This window comes from Seriola aureovittata, chromosome 9 (assembly GCF_021018895.1).
Source record: "Seriola aureovittata isolate HTS-2021-v1 ecotype China chromosome 9, ASM2101889v1, whole genome shotgun sequence".
Classification (NCBI taxonomy): Eukaryota; Metazoa; Chordata; class Actinopteri; order Carangiformes; family Carangidae; genus Seriola; species Seriola aureovittata.
This window is the reverse complement of record NC_079372.1, coordinates 14,047,146-14,068,237: the sequence shown is the minus strand read 5'-3', so window position 1 is coordinate 14,068,237 and position 21,092 is coordinate 14,047,146. Positions and strand designations below refer to the sequence as shown.

The 21,092-nt window shown below is 40.2% G+C and overlaps 1 protein-coding gene across 3 annotated transcripts; it reads right to left on the bottom strand.

The window, feature by feature from the left end:
* Positions 1-379: 379 nt before the first annotated feature.
* prickle3 (prickle homolog 3) lies at positions 380-20,967 on the bottom strand. Of its 3 annotated transcripts, XM_056386040.1 has the most exons (11): positions 20,763-20,967; positions 14,518-14,600; positions 6,623-6,806; positions 6,241-6,354; positions 5,676-5,813; positions 5,139-5,342; positions 4,270-4,456; positions 2,688-3,020; positions 2,246-2,551; positions 1,757-2,155; positions 380-1,663 (listed from the first exon to the last, which is right to left on the bottom strand). In XM_056386040.1, exons 1-11 carry the CDS (start codon positions 20,802-20,804, stop codon positions 1,206-1,208), a joined length of 2,448 nt encoding a protein of 815 aa, XP_056242015.1. In that variant the 5' UTR covers positions 20,805-20,967; the 3' UTR covers positions 380-1,205. The 3 variants fall into 3 exon arrangements, with proteins under 3 accessions (XP_056242015.1, XP_056242017.1, XP_056242016.1); XM_056386042.1 differs by lacking the exons at positions 14,518-14,600; positions 20,763-20,967 and adding an exon at positions 10,912-11,374; XM_056386041.1 differs by lacking the exons at positions 14,518-14,600; positions 20,763-20,967 and adding an exon at positions 10,502-10,850.
* Positions 20,968-21,092: the final 125 nt, after the last annotated feature.

Genomic DNA, 21,092 nt, shown 5'->3' with positions numbered 1-21,092 from the left:
ATGAGATGATCAAATTAGTCAATCTAGAATTGGACCAATCAACCAGTTGTTTCAGCTCTGCTTGTATACACTGTCTATATTTTATAAGCATAAATTCTGCATGCAAAATCTTAATTTGTAAAGTAACTAAAGGTGTCAAATAGTTCAGTAAAAACTAGAATATGTTCTGTTGAATTTTGTTTAATAATTTTGAATTGCTGCGAGGTAGATTATAAAGAAAGAAAACACTCAAGTAGAGTACTCACTGTAGTCGACTAAATGTTACATTCAGCTGCTACTGGCATCATAATTAATCTACACTACATGTTGACACAGTTTTTGCTGCTCAAAGGTCTGTGTTGAGTATATATGTAAAATGAAAAAAGTTCTCATTTAGACCAACAATTTAGACAAATTTAATGTCACCATGAAGTTGTCTCACAATCAAACAAACTGACATTTGCATCTCTTTCTTTACCTAGAATAAAACAAGAAGGAACAGTGACCTACACCAAGTACAGTATATAAAAATAAATGACTTTTAAGCCATACATGATTAAAGACTTGACAAATAGGTAGAGACTTTTGATTCTGATAGTATAAAACTACCACAGTTTGCTGAAGTAATCAAACTCCATCACATACTATTTGGCCTTTTAGTATTTTTAACTGTAATATATTACAACCATATAAAATTGCACAAAAGAGCACAGAACATGGTTACAGCAGAGTTAAAATAAGATATACTTAATATTCTTTTTTACAAACAATGATGGAGGAATGTGCCGTCAGCTCCTGGTGCAACTGGAGGTTTGCATATGTAAATGATGGTAATGATGAAAAGCAGTGATGATAAACTGCAGTTTAATGTCACTGCAGGGTCACAACAGTTCAAGCTAACTGCAACACAGCTCTGAGTTTTCTCTTGGATATTCAAATACAATCCAGGCATAATTATAGCCAATAATCATTCAACATCAATCACTACTCACATGATTCACACACTGTGTACATCATTTTCTTTAATGTCACATCTCAAAGTTGAACAGTGAGAAGTCAATACCATAAAGTTGGGGTAGTGGATTTTCTGAGGTTTCTTTTGCTTCCCTTTGCTAAGTATGAACAGTGGCTGTGGATCACATTGTGTGTTGGATCTAACAACACGTCACTATCATAAAACTTGAGCACCAGAATAAAGAAGGGCCATTAGTTCTTCTTGTTGGGGGTTAGGAAACAGCACAGTTTTTATCTTTGTCCTTTGCACCAAGACTGTGAGCTCTGCTCCGCCTCATGCTGCCTCTCAGCCCCCAGTCTCTCTGCACCTCCCTCTCCTCCTCTCCCTCCCTGTCTTTACCCTCCTCAGGCTGCTGTTTTCTGAGCTGTGGGGGCAGAGGTATTGGCTGTCCAAGGAAGTAGCCTTCCTCCTCAGAGTCTGAGGACGAGGAACATGTAGAACAGTCTTCGTGTTTGTAGTGACCCGGCTGGAGGGTCAGTGAGGAGGCGCTGGAGGAGCCCCGGCTGTCCCTTTCTTTCTCGCCTCTCCATTCCAGGGTGTCCAGACGGGGTCGGTCAGGCCGCGAGTGTCTGTATCGCCTCTCTGCGCCCGGATGGAGAGATGGGTCAGAGGGGATACGGCAGCGACTCCACCCTCGCCTCAGACTCCGCTGATGGTAAGAGGATCCATCTGGTTGAAAAAGAAGTACGACAAAAAACTAAATTAATTTGATTTCCAAATTTAAAATGAGTTGATATTTAACTCTCTGAAGGCCGTACTCACCCAGTAGATCCATCTGCGGTGGGATTCCTTTCTGTAGATTTAACCTGCTTCCGAAACCTCCCTCCACCTCATCTTCGGCCTGCTGGTTTTCCTCACCCTCTTGCAGCTTCTCTTCATTCTCCTCTTCATCCTCATCCTCATCCTCATCAACAGAGTAGCTGCTGCTGATTGGTTCTCTGAAGCTGACTCTAGCTGTGCCACTGCGAGTCAGTGGAGGTGGAGAATCTGAGGGTCTGTCCTCTAGTTGGGGGGGGTTTGGTGGGGGTGACTCCCGGGGTATCAAGTCACGAGTCTTGACAGGCAGAGGAGGAGGGAGGATGGATGGGTTATTGGGAGAGAGGTGAGATGAGTCAGGTGAAACCAGGTGTGTCACGTGTGAGTTTTTCTGGGGAGGAAACACTGAGGACAAAAACATCAGAGGACACATATAGTTAGTAATTATAAATATTCAGAACTTAAAGTGTGTGAAGTAGCAGTGACTTATGATACCTTGCAGAACCTGATTCGTCCTTTCCACCCAGTTCCTACAGTCTTTAGCAGTCGAGGTTCCTCTTGAATTAACACCAGATAGTCCAGTATTTTCATTTAGCTCTCCCTTGAACTGAAGACCACTGACTGCAGGTTTGATCCCACGGTCCCCTGGCAATAAACTGTAATGTGGAACGTCACTGGGCCAAGATGGACCTAAGCCATTTCCTAGATGAATGTGAGGAAGAGGTGAATAGGAGCCTCTTGAATGCGGATGACCGCTGGGTGCAGGAGCTCCGTTTTGAACTGGAGCAGTGCAGTGGACGCCTGAGAGAAGCAGAGCAAATAAATGTGTTGTTAGAGCAAAGGTAAAATAAAAGTATATTGTAGTTCACTTGGTATTTTTTGGTTCATTGCTCAACATATATAACATCTGAGTATCACACCCATGTACCACATTCACCTTTGTTTTCCACTGCAGTATGAATGCAGTCTTTTGCAGTTATAGTGATGCCCTCTAGTGGCTTCAATGGAGAACCACACTGTTGCTGCTGCTGTTTCTCTGCTGTCCCGCAGCGTTTATTATGCTGAGGTGGTCTGCTCTGCAGTGCTGAGTCACAGGAGTCTGAGTTATTGGGATCTTCGCCCAGCGAGCAGGGCCTGGAGCAGAAGATGAGCCCCCCTCGAGGGAGGAAGGGACGCCCCAGCAGAGGCAGTTGACAGCGGGCGCAGCAGAAACATGACTCCACGGCGTGCCAGTGCTGACCCTCATATGTCATCTGGCCCTGGTCGATACCTGACAGGACATGATTTTGTGATTACACATATCATTTGTGTCAGCTGCAGAATCGGAAAATCTATCTCTGTTATCTCAGTGTGGGTGTACACTCAGTATTTCTTCAATATAATGATCTTATCTGTATTTAATCTCTGTGACTAATTTAAATTAGAGTATGAGCAACTCATTAATTTTAAGAACAATATTGCTGAGAGAAATAATATTTATCTGTGATATTTAATCCCTTTTCAGACATGGAATACTTAACATTGCAGGCTTCCTACAATGAATGACCTCATTAATGTTTTAATTAATTTTCAGAATTTCTCTGCCTATAAGACAAGAAGTTATGTTTGGACTCTCGTCTGTTCACATGCTGCATATGAAGTGCTTTGCTGGTTATTCATAATCTCATGTAGGCAGCGTGCATGAATGAAAATTTTACCAACAAATCAAATATTAATGTGTTATTGTTAGAAGGTTTTATTTAGCCTCTAACACATGCATTTTATTTCTCCCTGTGTGTTTGACCTTCGAGCCTTTACAGTCATCTGACAGCATTCTGTTTGGACTTGTGCTGTGTTGAAAGTTTCACACAAATGTTACAGGCAACTCACTTCATCCAACCTAATAAGATTACTGTCATGACTTTTTATGTAAAAGTGAGTCAGGCACTTAATCAGGCAAGAGACCAACATCCAATTTATGTAACGAGTTGTGTGTCTGAAAGAAGCCCTATTTACATTCATCATTTACTACTGATTAAAATGAAATATCATGTGGTTTCTTAAGAGGAAATGGTAACACTCTAAGTCCCTCTATTTAGCCTTTATAAGCAGTATACAAACTCTTATTAAATGGTTTACAACAGACCATACTGTAGCTGAAAGCAGATCTTAGTGTTTATTAATGTATTTGTCCTGTGGACACTCAAAACTACACACTGGTGTATAAATAGATAATCAATGACAATATAGTAAAACCTTATTGTAAAAATATATGTCCTCATCTGAGAAGTTACAACTGTAGACAAATTGTACATTAATAAACAATAATAAATATATAAATAAAAATAAAAATATATATAAATATTACTTACACTTAAAATGTCCTTATATCGTCTTACATCTAGATTAAAGTGTGTTACAAACCATTTATTAAATGTTTGCATACTCTTTATAAATGCTAAATAGAGATTGAGATTGAGAATGGCTGCAAGCTGTATTGAAAGGCCCATCAATTCGTGTCTTAAGACTTAATTCAGTACCTATGTGTTCTCCGCAGGTATCGCAGTACTCTGCATACAGGGACTCATAGCAGGAGCAGCAGTACGGTCGACTCTCTCTCATGATGTAACGCTGACCGCCTAGCGCAGCCTCACACTCAAAACAACAGAAATGCTTCATGTGCCAGTATCTTCCTTCTGCCTCTGTACATTCATCTGCTAGAATAATCTAAGATTAAGAGACAACAGTGAAAGACAGACAGAGACAGAGAGGTCAGTCAGCACAGCACAGACGATTTCATGGGTACAGAAATAAACACATTCCAGTTGTAAAAATACTGCAAAATACTGAGGATTTGGGTTAACAAGACAGAAAAAAAAAGATGCCAACGTTGCCCTCCTGTTGCAGGCTTAGCCATCCTCTGGGTCTAAAGAACTCTTGGTCAGTCGTGCCAGATCCATTAGTCAGATAAATCAACTAATCTCTTAAGTCACAGTGAGAGGCCATTCAAAACAAGAAGAGTCTGAGAGAAAAGCTTCAACTAACCCTCTACTGTGCACCAACCAAACGAAATGATGAAATACACCAATAATAAAGCACCTGACAGGGCCTGATGATTAATTCGGGGATAAATTACAGGATCTTTCTTCACAGATTAGCTTGAACAAAAACATTCTCTCTCCTCTTACACAAGCAACTCACAGCGGTTCTCGCTTTTTCTTTTTGAAAATGTTGCGGTTCACAGTAGAGAGACAGAAGGGAAGCCAGGGGGGAAAAGTATGGGCAAAATGAAGATAAGTATGCCTCTCACACCAGTTTCTTGCTTTGTGACTCGCACTACACTTTTCTTTAAGAGACCTAATGTTAATGAGAGTTTATCAGACAGGTTGGGGATCTTGGTGACTGTCACCTCGTCGCAGGCCTGGCAGCGGGGCTTGAGCCTTTCAGCGTGGTGCCGGCCGCAGTAGATCTGCCCATCCTGGTAGAAGTAGATCAGATCAACCAGCAGCTCACTGCAGGAGGCACACTGGAAACACTGAGGGTGCCAACAGCTGCCGTGTCCGGCCCGACTGGCAAACACCGCTATGTCTCCACCGCAGATCTGTCTGCCACACTGGAAAAATAGATTTGGTTGGGTGGGTGAGGGTGTGGCACAGAGGGAAAGAAGTTAGATCCTTTAACAAATGGTGAACGCTCAAGGTCGCACTACAGTTTGCCCTGTAATCATTAAATCCCAGTGTGCTGTGTCCCTTAAGCTATGCCTGCACCTACTTGCACCTGAACTTGCTCCAGTCTTATAAAAAGAAATTCTCCTTCTGCCTGCCTCTGATGTATTGTAAGAGGCATTCACATTCAAGCATTAATGTTACATAAGGATCCTGCTGTTTTGACCTGTCTCATGAGGAAATCTATTATAAATAAACATAAAATAAAAATGCTGCATTACCTGCTGGCATATGGCTCCCATCATAGTTACTGGGAAGAGTCTGACAACGCCTCTGCCCAAGTTTTCTCTTTTCCTCTGCTGACTGAACAGACGCAACTCCTTCTTCTCCTCCTCGTCTAAAGAGTTACAGTACTGTGGCTGCAAGAAACACAGAGAAATTCATGGTGACAAGCGCATTCGAAAATGATTTCTGAACTTTGTTTGGTTCAGTAAAATGGATTATATCTGATGATAATTTAGAACAGGTATGTTGTTTACAGGATAAACCTCTAATAAATTTGAATAAACTACTGCAAATAATATATGAAAGGTAAAAGACAGGACAGCATAACGCAAAATAGGTAGAAACAATTGTAAGACATATGTAGTTTTTGTATGAAGTTTGTTCCTGACATAAAAAAAAAAAGAAAGCTCAGAATCAATAATAATGAGAAGGTTTGCTGTATCGTGATTTAGTAAGCCTACTAGACTGAGGGAGTGTATGTATTTGGCATGTTACAACACTGTTACAGTGCACCAGGAGTGATGCCAAGGACTAGAAAATCTGAAGTCACAGAGATGTTACCTCACTGTCGTGGGCTGGCAGCTGGTGCAGCAGTTGTTTGATTCGGTATCTCTCCCCCGGACTGTTCACATAAGGCACCCTGTCCTCTGGTAAGCAGCTAAAATACTGGTACACCTGTATGAAGAGACAAGTGTGTTCACATAAAGGCATAAATGACAGAATAAAGACAGCAATTTATTCAATTACAGAGCAATTTATTCAACGACCATGCAATTTTTTCAATTGCTGTCATAAATCAAAAAACTGAATATTTTTTCCCCATCATTATCAAATTGTTTGAGTGTCTGTACGGACATGTCTAAGTGAAAGCATGCATTGTGCGTTCTTCTGTTGCATTAATTTATGTCTTGACTCTGTGTCTGCTCTGCATCCTGGCTGTTACCTGTTCGGGCTTGAGCCCAGGTGGGACCCATGCGTATTCCTCGGAGGCGCAGCCCGAGTCGTCGTCGGAGATGGAGTGTCTCTGGAAGTCTGATACCAGCTTCGTCATCATCTTTTCCAGCTGGCCCGGCACAGAGCGCACGGCATGCTCCTCTCGCACACACTTGCAGTGCACACAGATTTTCCTGTGGAGACATGGACAGCGTTGGGCTTCACCCCTGGGGACTTTTTTTTTTGACTGATTTACAGCACAAGCTAAAACTGATCAAATGTCAAATCTTTCAGTGAATACAGTATGACAGGTGGGTTCTCCTGGTGTGTCCGGTACTAAGGTGCAAAACATAGTGTTAATCTTTGAAGATGACTCATCCCCTCTTTTCCTCTGCTATATGGCGTATATTAACACCACAATCACACGGCCACCTCTACAGTTTAACTATACTATTTATGCACACTTTGCGTTGGAGATGGCACGTCTCAAACAAGCACACACACATTCTTGATGTTGACTCAACTAGACTTCCTGCTGCCAACAATTACTAATACAACAGTTGTCACAACAAAGAAACACAATCTCCAGATCACTTAAAACAATCTAAGATGCATTCATGCCCTCATTACACCAACATTTCACCAGATCTGCATCAGGACCAGCACATCCCAAACATTTTCTACCAAACAAGCAGGAAATGAGGTCACTGATATAAGCCTGGCTGCCAATCCCACGGCGGTTAAGAGAGGGAGGTGAAGATGGGAGCAATAATCTCCCTCAGCCTCGTATTACAACCCATCTTGTCCTCTGTCTCCTCGCCACATTCAATCTGCCGGTGGGCGTGCCTACGTGTGGGACCGGTGGAGTCAGAATAAAGTGCCCCCGGGGTGACAGTGAGGTGTGGGTGTCACATATTTGAATGGATGTGACACTATGGCCATATGCAGTGTGCATTGGATGTGTACATCTCTGTTGTGATTGCATAACAGCCTGCCAGCTGGCACTTGTGGCTCAAGTTCACAAGGCACAAAGCTGCTTTATTCCAGCACCCAACCCCCACACAACCAAAAAGCTAGCAGACAAACACACACAACTGCTCGTAAACTGCATGAAAGCTCCTCTTCTAATCGATAGTCTCCTAAAGTCTTTGAAATGTTAGTGACAGCGGGTAATAACTGTGTGTCATGTGAATGCGCTCTTCTCTCTTTACTCAACACAAGTTAATTGTTGATGAGTTGACAAAACAGAGAAAAGAAATGATACTATGTGATCCCAGTATCCCTTCTCAGGCCCAGGACAATAAATCCTTGTAATATGTAAGCTGTCCCAGGTTGGCACCTTGTAAAGCCATGGTCGTCAAGCAGGTTGAACCAATATAAATAATAGTAAACACTGCAACTCAGCTAAGCCTAAACCATGTTGGCACAAATCTGGTCCCAGCTGTATTTGTGTGTGTGTGCGTGCCTTTGAAAGTGTGTGCCTGTGTTAACAAAAAAAAAAAAAGGGGGGGGGGGGGCTCCACGTACATTCCTATGTAAGTGGGTAGGAGGACACAGTCGGAGACCTGGCATGATGGGACAGATGGCAGATGCACCACGTCTCACCCAGTCTCTAACCCCACCAGTACCACCCCCACCAGCCTCCACATGATAAAAGCGTCTGTAACAAGTATATAATCGCCAGCGGGTGCCAACCCTCACAGCACCCTACAGTAATTGACAGATGACAAAGTGCCAGTTTGGATGGATTTGGGATGAAAGTATGTAGGAGAGGCTCAAATCATGTCTCTTTTTGTGCTGATTGCTTATCAGATATCTTGACATTAAAGCCGAGTTCAAACAAAGCCTGGTGGTTTGTGTACATGCCAAAACATTTAAATATACTTATGCTGCATAAATATAAACCAAAGGGACTCACTACATGAACAAGAGACAAATTGCTGGACACACAAATGAGCAAATCAGCAACTGCAAGCAGCATCCCTATATTAGAGTGTACTATATGGTTTTTAATATGCAGGGGAATCTTTTTCAAAACATACCCATTTCATTTCTCTTTTGATAGTAGGTGGTAATTTAATCATGACTTCACTAAACTTAAAAACAGTACATTTCTGAAGGGTATTCACACTGCAATTTACTGCTTAGCTGAGCCCTGTACTGTTCAATTACTGGAGCCACAAGCCTCTGATGTAATACCACAAGGCTTTGTCCCCCCAGGACACTGACCACATTTGGTACTAATAAGTTGAAAAAATTATTTTTCAAGTTCAAAATTTGATAAAAATAATCAATCAAGTCATCAAATGACTTCAAGCTGTAATGGCAGCTGCCAATTGGGTTTATAATTTTGTAAATGGTAAAATCTAACAATCACCACACTGCTGATTAGTCAAATAATATACTTAACTATTAATTAAGTATAGTCATTAGTTGCAGGCCTTGTCAATATCAGACCAGGAGTGTGCGAGATATTGCTTGTGAGGAAACACATCAACTAGTGGTTCCCACGTCACTATGGGAAAATATCCATGAGTCTGAGTGAAGGGGTGAAAATAAAAGTGCACAGACAAATGTAATTAATTAAGGAATATTATATTTCTCTACAACATCCGTGCATATCCGAACTGTGCTGTCTAGAAAATTAAAAAACAAGAAATACAAGGTAATTGTACTACACTGAATCCATAACCAGCCATATGTGTTATTAACCAAGAGACACAGCAGATGCTGCTTTGGACAGGAATCCACAATCTGCTGCTAAATTTGCTTTGCTGGACCAAATCATTGTTACTGAGACTGCTGGTACAGCTGCTGCTGCTGCTGCTACTGTTGTTCATGATGTATCTTTGGTTTGTTTGCTGGCTATAGATAGTAGGGATTATTTTCTTCATTTTATTTTATTACTAATGATTATTTTCATTATAGATTTATCAGCAGTCTTTGCAATGTTTAAAAATAGTGAGGAAATGACTGTCACAGTTTATTAAAGCGCACGGTAATGTCTTCAATTTGCTTGTTTTCTCAAACTAACACTTTCAGTTTACTGTCTTTGTCATATAGTAAACATCATCACATTAGAGAAGCTGGAACCAGAGAATGTTTCATATTTTTGCTTGAAAAATCACTGATATGATTAATTGATTATCAAAATGGTTGCCCATTAAATTTTCTGTCCAATGACTAATTGATTACCTCTAATAAATAAAACACTTATAAATAATAAGTTAAATAATTACAACAAAATAATAATGAATTAACCTTTAGATAATAAAGCAGGGGGATAGAGGACATAAAGGGTAGGAAAGTATTTGTCTATGTGAGTTCTGCTCTGTCATGCTGACGGAGTACATTTTCACAGTAAATACTGACACTATATGGAACTGAAATAAACTCATTTGAACTTGTGGAAATCCAACAATTAATTAATTAGCTTTAGCTGTGGGGATTTGAAATCATTTTAATTTTGTTCAACGCAAAGATTAAGGCTTGTTCGCCCCTCCCGATTCCCAAACTGACCTGAGTTTGGCCAGTAATACATTAGCCTTTACTTTCAGATGTGTTTTTTTTCTCTGAATCTTTAAATAAAATAGCATCTCCACAAAGATACCATACAGTTTTTCTTGTAAAGATGCATTATAGGCAGCAAACTGTGTGAACGGGAGGTGAGTAGCAACACTACCTGCACATGACGTCATACTCTGCACCTGAAGTCCATACAGATATGTGTGCAAAGCAACATGAAGTCAGACAATCACACACAAGAAGAATTATCTTCTAAACACACACAACAAAAACCTATAGTTTACTTGCACTCCCAACTTAATGACTGTTTGTGTTTCTAGCTCCTCTAATCCTATTAGACAGTAAAATATGATGTCTTCATTACCTGCCGTAATCATGACAAATTAGCCCAGGTTGGCCCGTTGAAGTTGTCCCATCCAGACTTGTCTTCCACTGAAACTATAAAGGTTTGCATCCAATAGGCGCCCACTGCTGCCTGCCTGTCAGCCTGTCTGTCAGTAAGAGCAGGATATTCTATGGCAGCTCCTTTCCATGTGGTAATTTCTTGGTCTGAGCGGCTCTTTTCAATGTCGCTGCCACCCCCATCTCCCACCCTCCTCCGTGCTGATAGTGGGCTCAAACAAAAGGCGTCACTGAACAGAACCATACACAATATACAAACACAGCTCTCAAGGTACACACATGCTCATGTAATTCTTAAATAAGATAAGCTAAAGTACACACACAGTGGACATTTCTTTTACCCATTTCAATTACGCCCGACAATTTACTCACTCTGCCTTTGAAGATATGAAACATCAGAGTCCAAGCGACAATCATGAAGAGTAAACTCACAGTGTCTTTTCTCCTCTGGCCAGACTGCTCTGACTGATTCATAACAGATGGACGATTGTTGCTTTGATGCAGTTATTAATCATAGAAATAAGTGGAGCAGATTTTGAGCCTGTGAGCAATGCTGTGCTGTGAAGGATTTGTCATATTATGTGATCAAGATGGCCATGCATGACAACAAAGTGTCTCTGGTGAAATATCAAGCAGACAGCATGATTTTCAGTCTTACTGAAGTCACGACACATCTCTGAAATCATTCTAGCTCATCTGACTTTGGTCAGTCACTGAGGATGAATGTCAGTATGTGTCTGCTGGAGATGACGCAGTATGCTTCGATCCTTCATTATTCACGTATCTTTCTTTTATTAATATTTCTTTTTTTTCCAAGTTGCTTTATCCAACTCCAGGATCAGAGCAAGTAATGCTACTTTGTTGCGATAGCCACATTGTAGAGCTGCAATAAAGAGTTAATTTATTAGTCAATCGACGAAAAAATAAAAAGCAACCTTTGAAATGTTGGCCAGATAAAACAAGTAATCTCAATGTCACCTTCACTTTTTTCATTGTTCTCTTTCACATTTTACTGACAAGACGATAATCAGCAGATTAATTGATAAAAAAAACTATTGTTAGTTAACTAACAATAGCCCTACCACAATGCAATTCTTAAACAGCTAACTTTGAAACAAACAGAGTTTGTGTAGAAAGTGTAGCAGCCATAAAATAATCCTCTGCATTAAATGTGTGCCGCTGGTGTGATAATCTATAACTGAAGCTGACTTCAGTGGGGTATAGTGAACCCTCTTTAGATCTGGTTCTAAGAAACAGATGGGCCTTGTCCTATAACTCTCTGCCACTAATTAGTGACTGAGTAATTGCCACATGGCCACCCAGACTAATAGTGATGGCGACTTTGAACACTTTTGAAGCGTGGCGGGGACCTGTGGGTCAGAAGTAACTCAATTCACTCGCTGCTGGGCAGCGGAAGCACCATCTGCCCCCCACCTCAGTTTAAGCTCTGTCTCAGAAAGCTCAGGATGAAGATGGATCACTTCCCTCTCAGCGAGCATCAGCAGCTGAGCCTGTGGTCACTTGGCTGATTTTCTCCATCACGGAAGGTGTGACTCTAAATTGGTTATTAAGGAAGATGCAATTAGCACCAGACTCTGGGGTCTTAAGAACTGACCCCCATAAATCTCAATCATTTAATCACTTTCATGTTCTTCATTCTCCTGCATCAGCTAAGAGTTGAAATGTCTTGACAAGACATTTCCATTTGTCACCTCACCTAAAAGCCATTTCTGATTTGTCCTTCAGCCAAACACATAACTGAGCAGCTTCAATACTAAGCTTCAATGTTAATACTACACTGATTAAACATACTGTATACAGATCGATGTGTACAGGGGCCACACTTGCACCCAAGTGTGGCTGTAGGTAAAGCACCGCACACATGTTTTAGATTACATCCTAACTTCTACGCTTTTGTCTTGACTTGAATAGAAGGAACAGAACTGAACAAGCTAAAAGATACAATTACAGTCTTTTGGTTACATGAAGTACGCATTCCTGTGCCTGTTGTTTTATTCTCTCCACCACCAAGCCACGGTTGCCCTCAGCCATGCCCATCTGGAATTGTGAATAGAGAATTTGTAACCAGGAATAAATTTCCTCTCTTCTTCATTCATTTAGCTGTGTGGTAAACCTGGTGATTGTTCTCTACAGCCTTAAAGTCTGGAACGTCGAAACACAACACAGTGTATCGACTCTTCGCTTCCTCTACATTCATATCTAATCAGGTGTAATTTTCTATACTTTAGTGTTACATAACACTTTGACATAACAATGTGTAGAACTAAAACTTCCATTTTCTGTTATTTTCTACACTAAACCTTAATGAAATACGACAGTCACATCTGAAAAACAAAAGCCGCAGTGAAATGGAGAAAGGGGGAGACAGCGAGGCAAACGGAGGGAGGTATGAAGTGGTCCAGAGGGTTACTATCACAGCAGTAAAGCCTAATCTTATTAACGTGATTGACAGGATTAGACTAACCAAGAGACCCAACCAGCTGGATATACACTAAAGGAATAGAAAAGACAGAGAAAAGAAAAGGGGGCTCAAATAAAAGCCTGTGAGAACTGTGAACCCGCTTAAGAGAAGAAAATAAATTGTTGTTCAGGAGGTCCTTTGATAATGGTTAACAACTCCTGAACAAATAGGTGTAAGAGGTTCATAGGCTGACATTTCAAGTGGCTTGTGCCAGAGTTTAAAAAGCAGGAATTACAGGAATTGAAAGCCCCTTTGTTGCAAAGACTCCTGCCGTTACAAAAACTCTCTAAACACTCAAAAACACAATACAGACATCGTACGAAACACTTATTTTTCTGCTGAGTAGCAAATCTCATTTGATTTGCACAAAAGAAAATGAACTGTAATATCAAGCACACAATGCTTTTCACCTTAAAAGTCCCTCCTGACCACAGACCATATGGTCCTGTTTTTAGTATAATAAATGACAAATGCTACAATGACATAGATCTTAGTTTAAATCGCTGGAGCTCAGACATACAGCAACATGTTGCAGGGTAACTATTGGTAATCCTGCTGCCCTGTAGTGCTTCTGTTGTCCCATGAAGATGATGTCAACTCAAACTAAATGCAGATGCTGCTGTTGTGGATGTCAGGGCTTAATGGCACTCATGACTCTATAGCCCTGATTCTTTACCACCACAGAGTCAGTAGGATTGATCGGCTCCCTGAGTATCATGTGGTGCCCTGACTGGGTCATGTTTGTTGTCTTTTAATGTATATCTGCACTCATCGTGTACACAGGTCACAGTTAAGCTGATTTCCTTTGGTAGTAAAGTTGCTGTCCTTCCTAAGAGATGTGCAAATACACACAGACATACAGTTTAACTCCTGAACTACCAATGCCTACATATGCTGACTTCACTTTTAAGTACCCAGAAATCTAGTGAATAAATCAGAAACAAATTTAGTCCTTGCTGATAGCCACACACTCTATAAGTCAGCGTGATAGATTGACTGGCATTCTGTTCCACTTTCTCCCAACATAGCTGAGACATCTTTGGTAGAATTTACCTCCTGTTTGTCTGCTGCCCAGACGTTAACTGGCCCCATGTTATCAGAAACACACTAAATGCAATTGCTGGTGTGTAAAAGAAAATTAAAACTCCCCCAAGAGAATGTGTTTTTGTGAGTCTACACATTGCAGTTGTTTATCTGTACACACAGCAGGAGTTCCTGTACATAAAATGCCGTAAAAATAGTTGCAGTTTTCTTTTTCTGTGAAATACTTTTTTGAAGTTAAATTGGCAGGTATTTTTGAGGATTACCCAGCCTCAGAAAAGCTGATATCAGACAATGGTTTTAAGCAGCTAATTCTTAACAATGGCTGCACAGAATCCAAAAAGCAGCAGGAGAGACTGAGACTGTACCAAAGGTGAAAACAGAGTACAAGAAAAACATTTCCTGCAAAGGTAACAGGCAGTGCTGGTAATGTTTAAGAGTCCTACAGTTCATACCTCCAGCCATGGACACGGAAGCCGGGGCACTGGTCTCCACAGCGCATACAGGGCTGGCCTCTGTCTGGGTCCTCTTCCTCCTGCTGAAAACAAAACAAAAACTCACTTCAGCCCAAATCATGGAGTACAATGGAGTATCATATCCTTTGACACAAGACCATCAAGTTAAAAGATATATTCACATACAGTGATTGTTACACATGGTCGTAGAAACATCAACATCATACTGAGTGGGTGAGTGTTGTTTCCACTTAAGCCACAAGCAGAATGCACTTAGAGACAATCGCTTCAGCCTTTAGTTTAGCAGCGTTTGGGGTGGATTATGGGTTGTCTATATATGACTTAATGACGTCACGTGTAGAGTCACTTTATGAATATCCCTACATTACATCAAAACCATAAATTACCATTATACAGAATGTATTCTTGAACTGGAAGAGATATAAACAGTTAGGAATAATATGCATGTGTAACATCTGTATAGATAAGTCGTATTTGACACAGCTTGTGACTGGCATGTAAAATTCACCACTGGTGGTTAGTCTGAATACACTTCTGTGCCCAAACATTTTCATGCTTATACATGACATGATTTTTGCTGCTGGATTCTGGCTTGACACCAAACACTGCAGCTCCTGTTGAGCGTGTAAAGTCACTAATTAATGGGGTAAAAGAATGAGAACTACATTTTGCAGTGGGTGTTAATCTTGACATAAGTAGCCCCTTGGTAAACTTGTTTGTTTGAGACCTGTCCTCACATTGAACTACACAATTAGATTCAACTGTGAATCTGAGTGCTGCTGTACTGAGTGTTTTGAATTGATAGTGGAGGGATATATAGCACATGGAGCAAAATCACAGAAATGCCTTTTGCCAAAAGTGCTGAGCAGTGCATCTGACAAAGCCAACAGCAACTGAACAGCTTTGCACTAAACCAGCTACCTCATATTTCGCTTCTATTCCTGCAGCATAGTGCGTGTCTATGTGTGTGTGCAGACCGTACACTGCAGACACAGGCCTCTTTTTAGAGATGAGAGGAAGGAAGCAGACACAGGATGAGAGCTGCACCCTTTCCCTCTCCATGCAGTCTCTACTTTCCTTTTCTTTAGCGCCTTAACTCTACTGTACCTCTCCTGTCTTTTGTGTGAAGAGCTCATCTGTGATTGGGAATTTTATCTTCTTTGTTGATTATTAGCTCTTTCCAAATTGGTTAAGCGCCGTGTTTTTTCCCCCCTCTCATGGGACCCTGACGCTATTGTTTTCCACTCCACTACTCGGAGAAGGACAAAGTATGTGCCTCATCTGTTCTATACTTAAAAAAAGCAAGATAAATGTAGAAAACTGAACTTAAAACTTACTTTTAAACATAAAAACAATACTTGCTTTTCACCTCAAACACATGAACGAATTTCACCATGCATAATACTCACATGCGCACAGAAGCTAACAGAGTTTAATTAGGAAAGCAATAAAATTCAGATATGTGATACAAGGTACCTGTGCATACCTGCTCAGCAGTGTTTTGATCTTTCTTTTTCCAACCACACACACAGCTGCCCTAACCACTAAAACATCAGTAATCATGTCAAGCCTGATTTCCTATGCAGACTTTATTAGTAACATTTTCACACAGTGCAATATATTGCTTTGATTAGGGCAACACTGGGTTTGCTTTGCTTATCTTGCTGATATCTGTGGGTTGTAAGGGCTGTTGCATGGGTTTTAAGTGCTTTACTAATGCACTGAGAGACGACAGATAGATGAACTGGGAGCTATTAGTAGTTTGCTTTCATGCGCTTTTGAACAATTACTTTTTATGTGTTTTTTCACTTAGAAATTATTCTGTTTGAGAAGTTTTATAAATGCTTACAGGGCGGAGATGTATGATAATGTGCACTGATAACTACATCCAGTTTCATAGGAACATGAACTAGTTAGTCCAGAATTGTTCCACGTGTCAGCGAACAATAATTTACATGCCATTTTTAATGCCTCATAGTGTGCGACACAAGGCAACACACACACACACACACACACACACACACACACACACACACAAACACAGGGATCTGACCTGCACCATGCAGCCTTATTAATCAACACTCTGATTGTTGTTAACAGAGCCAGGTATGAAAGGTGACAAGATGGGCTAAATGAAGCGTACAGGTGATTTCTGGGTGACTGAACCTTTCAGCTGTTATTTCCTTAGAAAGGAGCTCCTGAACTGTCACACACTGACATGGTGACTGGGCCTGGCAGACACACACACGTGGTGCACAGCTACACTCCTAAATATTACATTTATTATTAAAGTTACAGAGAGTGAAAGTAAATAGCTGCAGGATAAAAACACTTTGGGAAACTGTAGCCGACCTGAGACAACTACACTTCAGGATACTAGGGTGTTACTGACTCTCCATTCATAGAGGGAAGAAATGAAATGACACTTTATATGTTCATGTTTGCACTGACATTTGTCTCCACTCGTGTACTCTTTGACCTGTTTATTTAAGTGAAGCCTAGTTCATGTGCCAGTGCACAACATTTCAGAGCAGATCACAAACAAGTCATTATAACCGGACAATTTTAGGGAGTGGGAACAGTATTAACTTCTTTTCTTCATAACTTATTTATGATCATTTATGAACAGAAAAAATTTCAGAAAATTATGATTTCATTGTCCCTCTTTCATTTGGAAAGAGATACCATGGTGGCTTATGTTGAAGGCTCTTTGCCTCTGAACTTGGAGGCGCTCTTTGAGAGCCCACCTCTGTCTGTCTAGGATTATTTCGTGACTGGAAACAAAGACGTCCTTCTGAGTGTAATATTATTTGTCTGATGTAAAATGACAAATGCTGTGTCTCTGTTTTCTGCTTGATTGTTTTCAGAGCTCTAGGAGGTTGCTGAGATGGAGGTCTGCCTACATTAGATTAAGCTCAGCATGATGATCTGGTTTGGAATAATGATCTGGTTTTGGTCTGTTTACACTTGTAGTTTGATGATGCTTCCATAATCTCCACAAGACCACAAACAACTAACCACCAACTAAACCAGCAAGATTTTCACTCACTCGAGGACAGATAGCAATTAAGAGTTAAGGTACAATTGTGACATAATGAACAATGAAGGATTAGGCATCCTGAGAAAAGCCTTAAATTTATTTGAAATAGTCCTGTATTGTGCTAAAAGACAACATGGGACCACCACAGACAGTTTTCACAATATTCAATATAAGTTTGACAACGTCAAACTCTGTCCATTAAGGCTAATTTTACTTATGAAAAAATAAAGATATGATCTTATCTAATCTGTCAACTCGGTTCTAATTAAAACCGAATGTTTATAAAGTCAAACATTGTGAGATGGAAACAACATAAACTGAGAGGGCTTTCATCACCATCCTGGGTCCTCACAGCTGTTGTTTTCTCCTAGTTAAATTCAAAGGTTAATATAAATGTGTAGAAACCTTTAATTTACTTCTGTGTTGTGACTGTGTTTTGGTGAAAAAATAAAAGGACCACCTTTCAGCCTTGAACATTACCAGCTTCCAGTTAGTTTTACATTTCCTTGAATGTTTCCTTATCATGATAGCAGTGTCCTACATGTCAAGGCTACACAGACACTTGAGGGTTTCATGTGTGTTTCCTTTCAGTTTTCCACAAAAAGATAATGTGTCAAGTTTGTGACCCAACAATGAGGTTTGCCTGTTGTGCTGCGCATGAAGGATGTGATGGGAGTGGTGGTAGGAAGTTTCTTCTAAACTAAGTGTGCTAAGTTCACATGAGCTCTCATGCTCACACTTAGACCAGCGTCAGACTCTTCATATCAGCTACTTTTTACCAAGTGTGTTTAATCACATGGTGCTGCCTCGGTTTGCTTGAGCTCTCTGTTGCTACCAAGTAACCGTGTAACCGTGTAACCAGGTAATGGACGCGCTGAGAGCCTGCCAGCTCTGTTATCTTACATCAGAAGGCAATCACATTGGCTCAGCTGATTACTTGCAATAATATGACAGAATGAAAAAGTAATACACACTTCATTAGGCCCCTATTAAGATAGTGGTACTCCTCAGGTAGGAGAAAAGCACTCACAACTACCCACCCTCACTACCCAAATAAAAGAAATGGCTCAGTGTCATTAAGGTTTTGCTCCTCTCCTCAATGTTGTGGTGTGGGAGGGGTTAAACATTAACTGGAGAGGTCAGTGGTCAGGGGCCTTTGCTGCCTCGGCATGCCGAGCAGATGCATTTCTTATAGTAAATTTGTAGAGACTTTTTTCCACAGCAGTAGACATATTCATTTGTTATAGAAGGAAAAAACACAGGTGTTACTAATAACATTAACAATGGCTCCGTTCCATGACAGTGTGAGTGTGAGCCGGCATGCACATTACCAGGACCCTGAAACTGAAGCAGCTGAACTGAGTTCACCCATCAATTAATTGTATTATTTACACCTGTGCTTTTCCTACTGTGACATGTGAAAATGTCTTCAAACAAAAAGGACTATTGCTAGATATTCAGCAAGTCACTACCTAAAAGGTATTCATTGCTAAAAAACAATAACCAAACTTGATATTCATCCAGACGCAGCAGACAGCTCAGAACACTGGCTACAACACATATTCCAGGTTAAGTGGACATTGTCATGAAACAAAAACTTCTAAGACACAAAACAATCACAAAATTATTGTACAAAGAATGCATAAAGTTTGGTCATGCTATATTTTGACTGCATGTTTCTGTTATGGGATCTGGCTGTACATCCACCTTATCAATCACTGTGAAACAAATGTTTCAACACCTTGAGTCCACCATATTTTGGCTCTATACCTCTCACATACCAACATCAATAAGAAATTACTCTGCCTCCTATTAATCTACTAGCTGAAACAGTCAGAGATTAGTTGATCAACAGAAAATAAACAGTAATTACTTTTGATTAAGTTACTTAATCTTATTGATGTTTTATAAACTACACAATGAATTGATTATCAATTTGCCTTCTAGTAATGTTCTTTTCTATTTTATTTAGTACTATTACATTGTGTCTTTATTTGCTTTATCATTTATTGTGGAGCACTTTATGACATTTGATCTATAGGTGCTATATAAATAAACTTTACTTACTTAATGGAAGAAATTGTGAGTTACATCCCTATAATTTACAAATAATTGTATGTTTGTTTAAAGTTTTTAAGATACACTTTGCTCTGCTAAATATTTTTGTTGCAAAAACATTCATAATTCACTTTTTTCTAGTGCTGATGTAGTGTGTTGCTGTGTGTAGAGAGTTGCATTAAATATTCATGGGTTCATTAATACTTGAGTGTAGTTATTGTATGTATAAGGTGGGACCAGGTGTCCTCAGTGTTTAAATAATGTTAAAGCACTTACCCAAAGGATATATTGCAGGTAAATTACAAGCTCTCGATTAAATACCAACAATTCTGTGTACAAACTCACTAAAAGAGTTAAGCCAAGTTAAGAAACATGGTTTGCCATTATATTATATTATATCAAGTTCACTTTGTATGTGAATTGTACTCAAAGTAGTGTGGTATAATTATAGTTGGATTAACAGTCACTGTCTGGATATATTCCAAGTGTGCTGCAGAGCCAGATGTTTCATGGCCACAGCTGTTAGCCTGGTCTGAAAACAAGCTTCATTTGGTCTGTAACCTGATCATATCGGCTGTGTTTTGGGCAAAACTCCAACTGGAACACAATTTAACACAGCATTAATTGTTGTTATGACGAAAACCTGACAAAGGTAATAAACATTTTCAAGTTACAGCTACTACATCCCAACCTGCTCAGGTAAGAGATCTATGACGTAGTCTGACCCCTCCTGACTATTACCTGGGGCGCCCGAAATGACTCAAGAAACAAAGAATGCAGGGCTTTCTGGTACTCCCTGTTATAAAATAACTTAACATACGTACTATCTTCAGTATAGGAAAGGAGTGGGACGCTTTATACAAAAAACAATTCACCGACACAAACGCCAGGTGAAGGTGGGAGAAAAGTTCCGCTCGGGCTGTTTTCTGTGTTGGACTTCAATACCCTACAAGTTCATTTCAAGCCTACTACTGAAGAGAAGCAGAAAACGGCCTCAATACCGTAAAAATAACCATTCGGTTTGTTTCGTGCTAAAATAAGACAGTATGAGAGATTATCCAAAGCGTTTACTGAGTTGTGAAAGTCATTAAGAAATAAATGTGTGGCGAAAAATAAAGACACCTACCGAGCGGTTCGACCGTCGCTTTTTAGACCCACGCAGGAACATGATGTCGTTTGGACGTTAAAAACACAGTTTCCAGGTGAAGAAACGGAGGGAAAGAAAACAGAATTCAGGATATTTAAAGTAACACAGACTGAGTTAAACTACATGATGTTCCCTTCACACTGTCCCGCACTCCTCATTCCGCTTTAGCTAACTACTTTGGCAACTTAACCGACAAGCTACTTTAACTGAAAAATGTGACTTCCGGCTAAGCTTTCAAATTAAAACACTTATTAATCCCCATGTATGACATTTTTTCAGCATTGGCAAAACTAAAGCCAAATTAAGAAA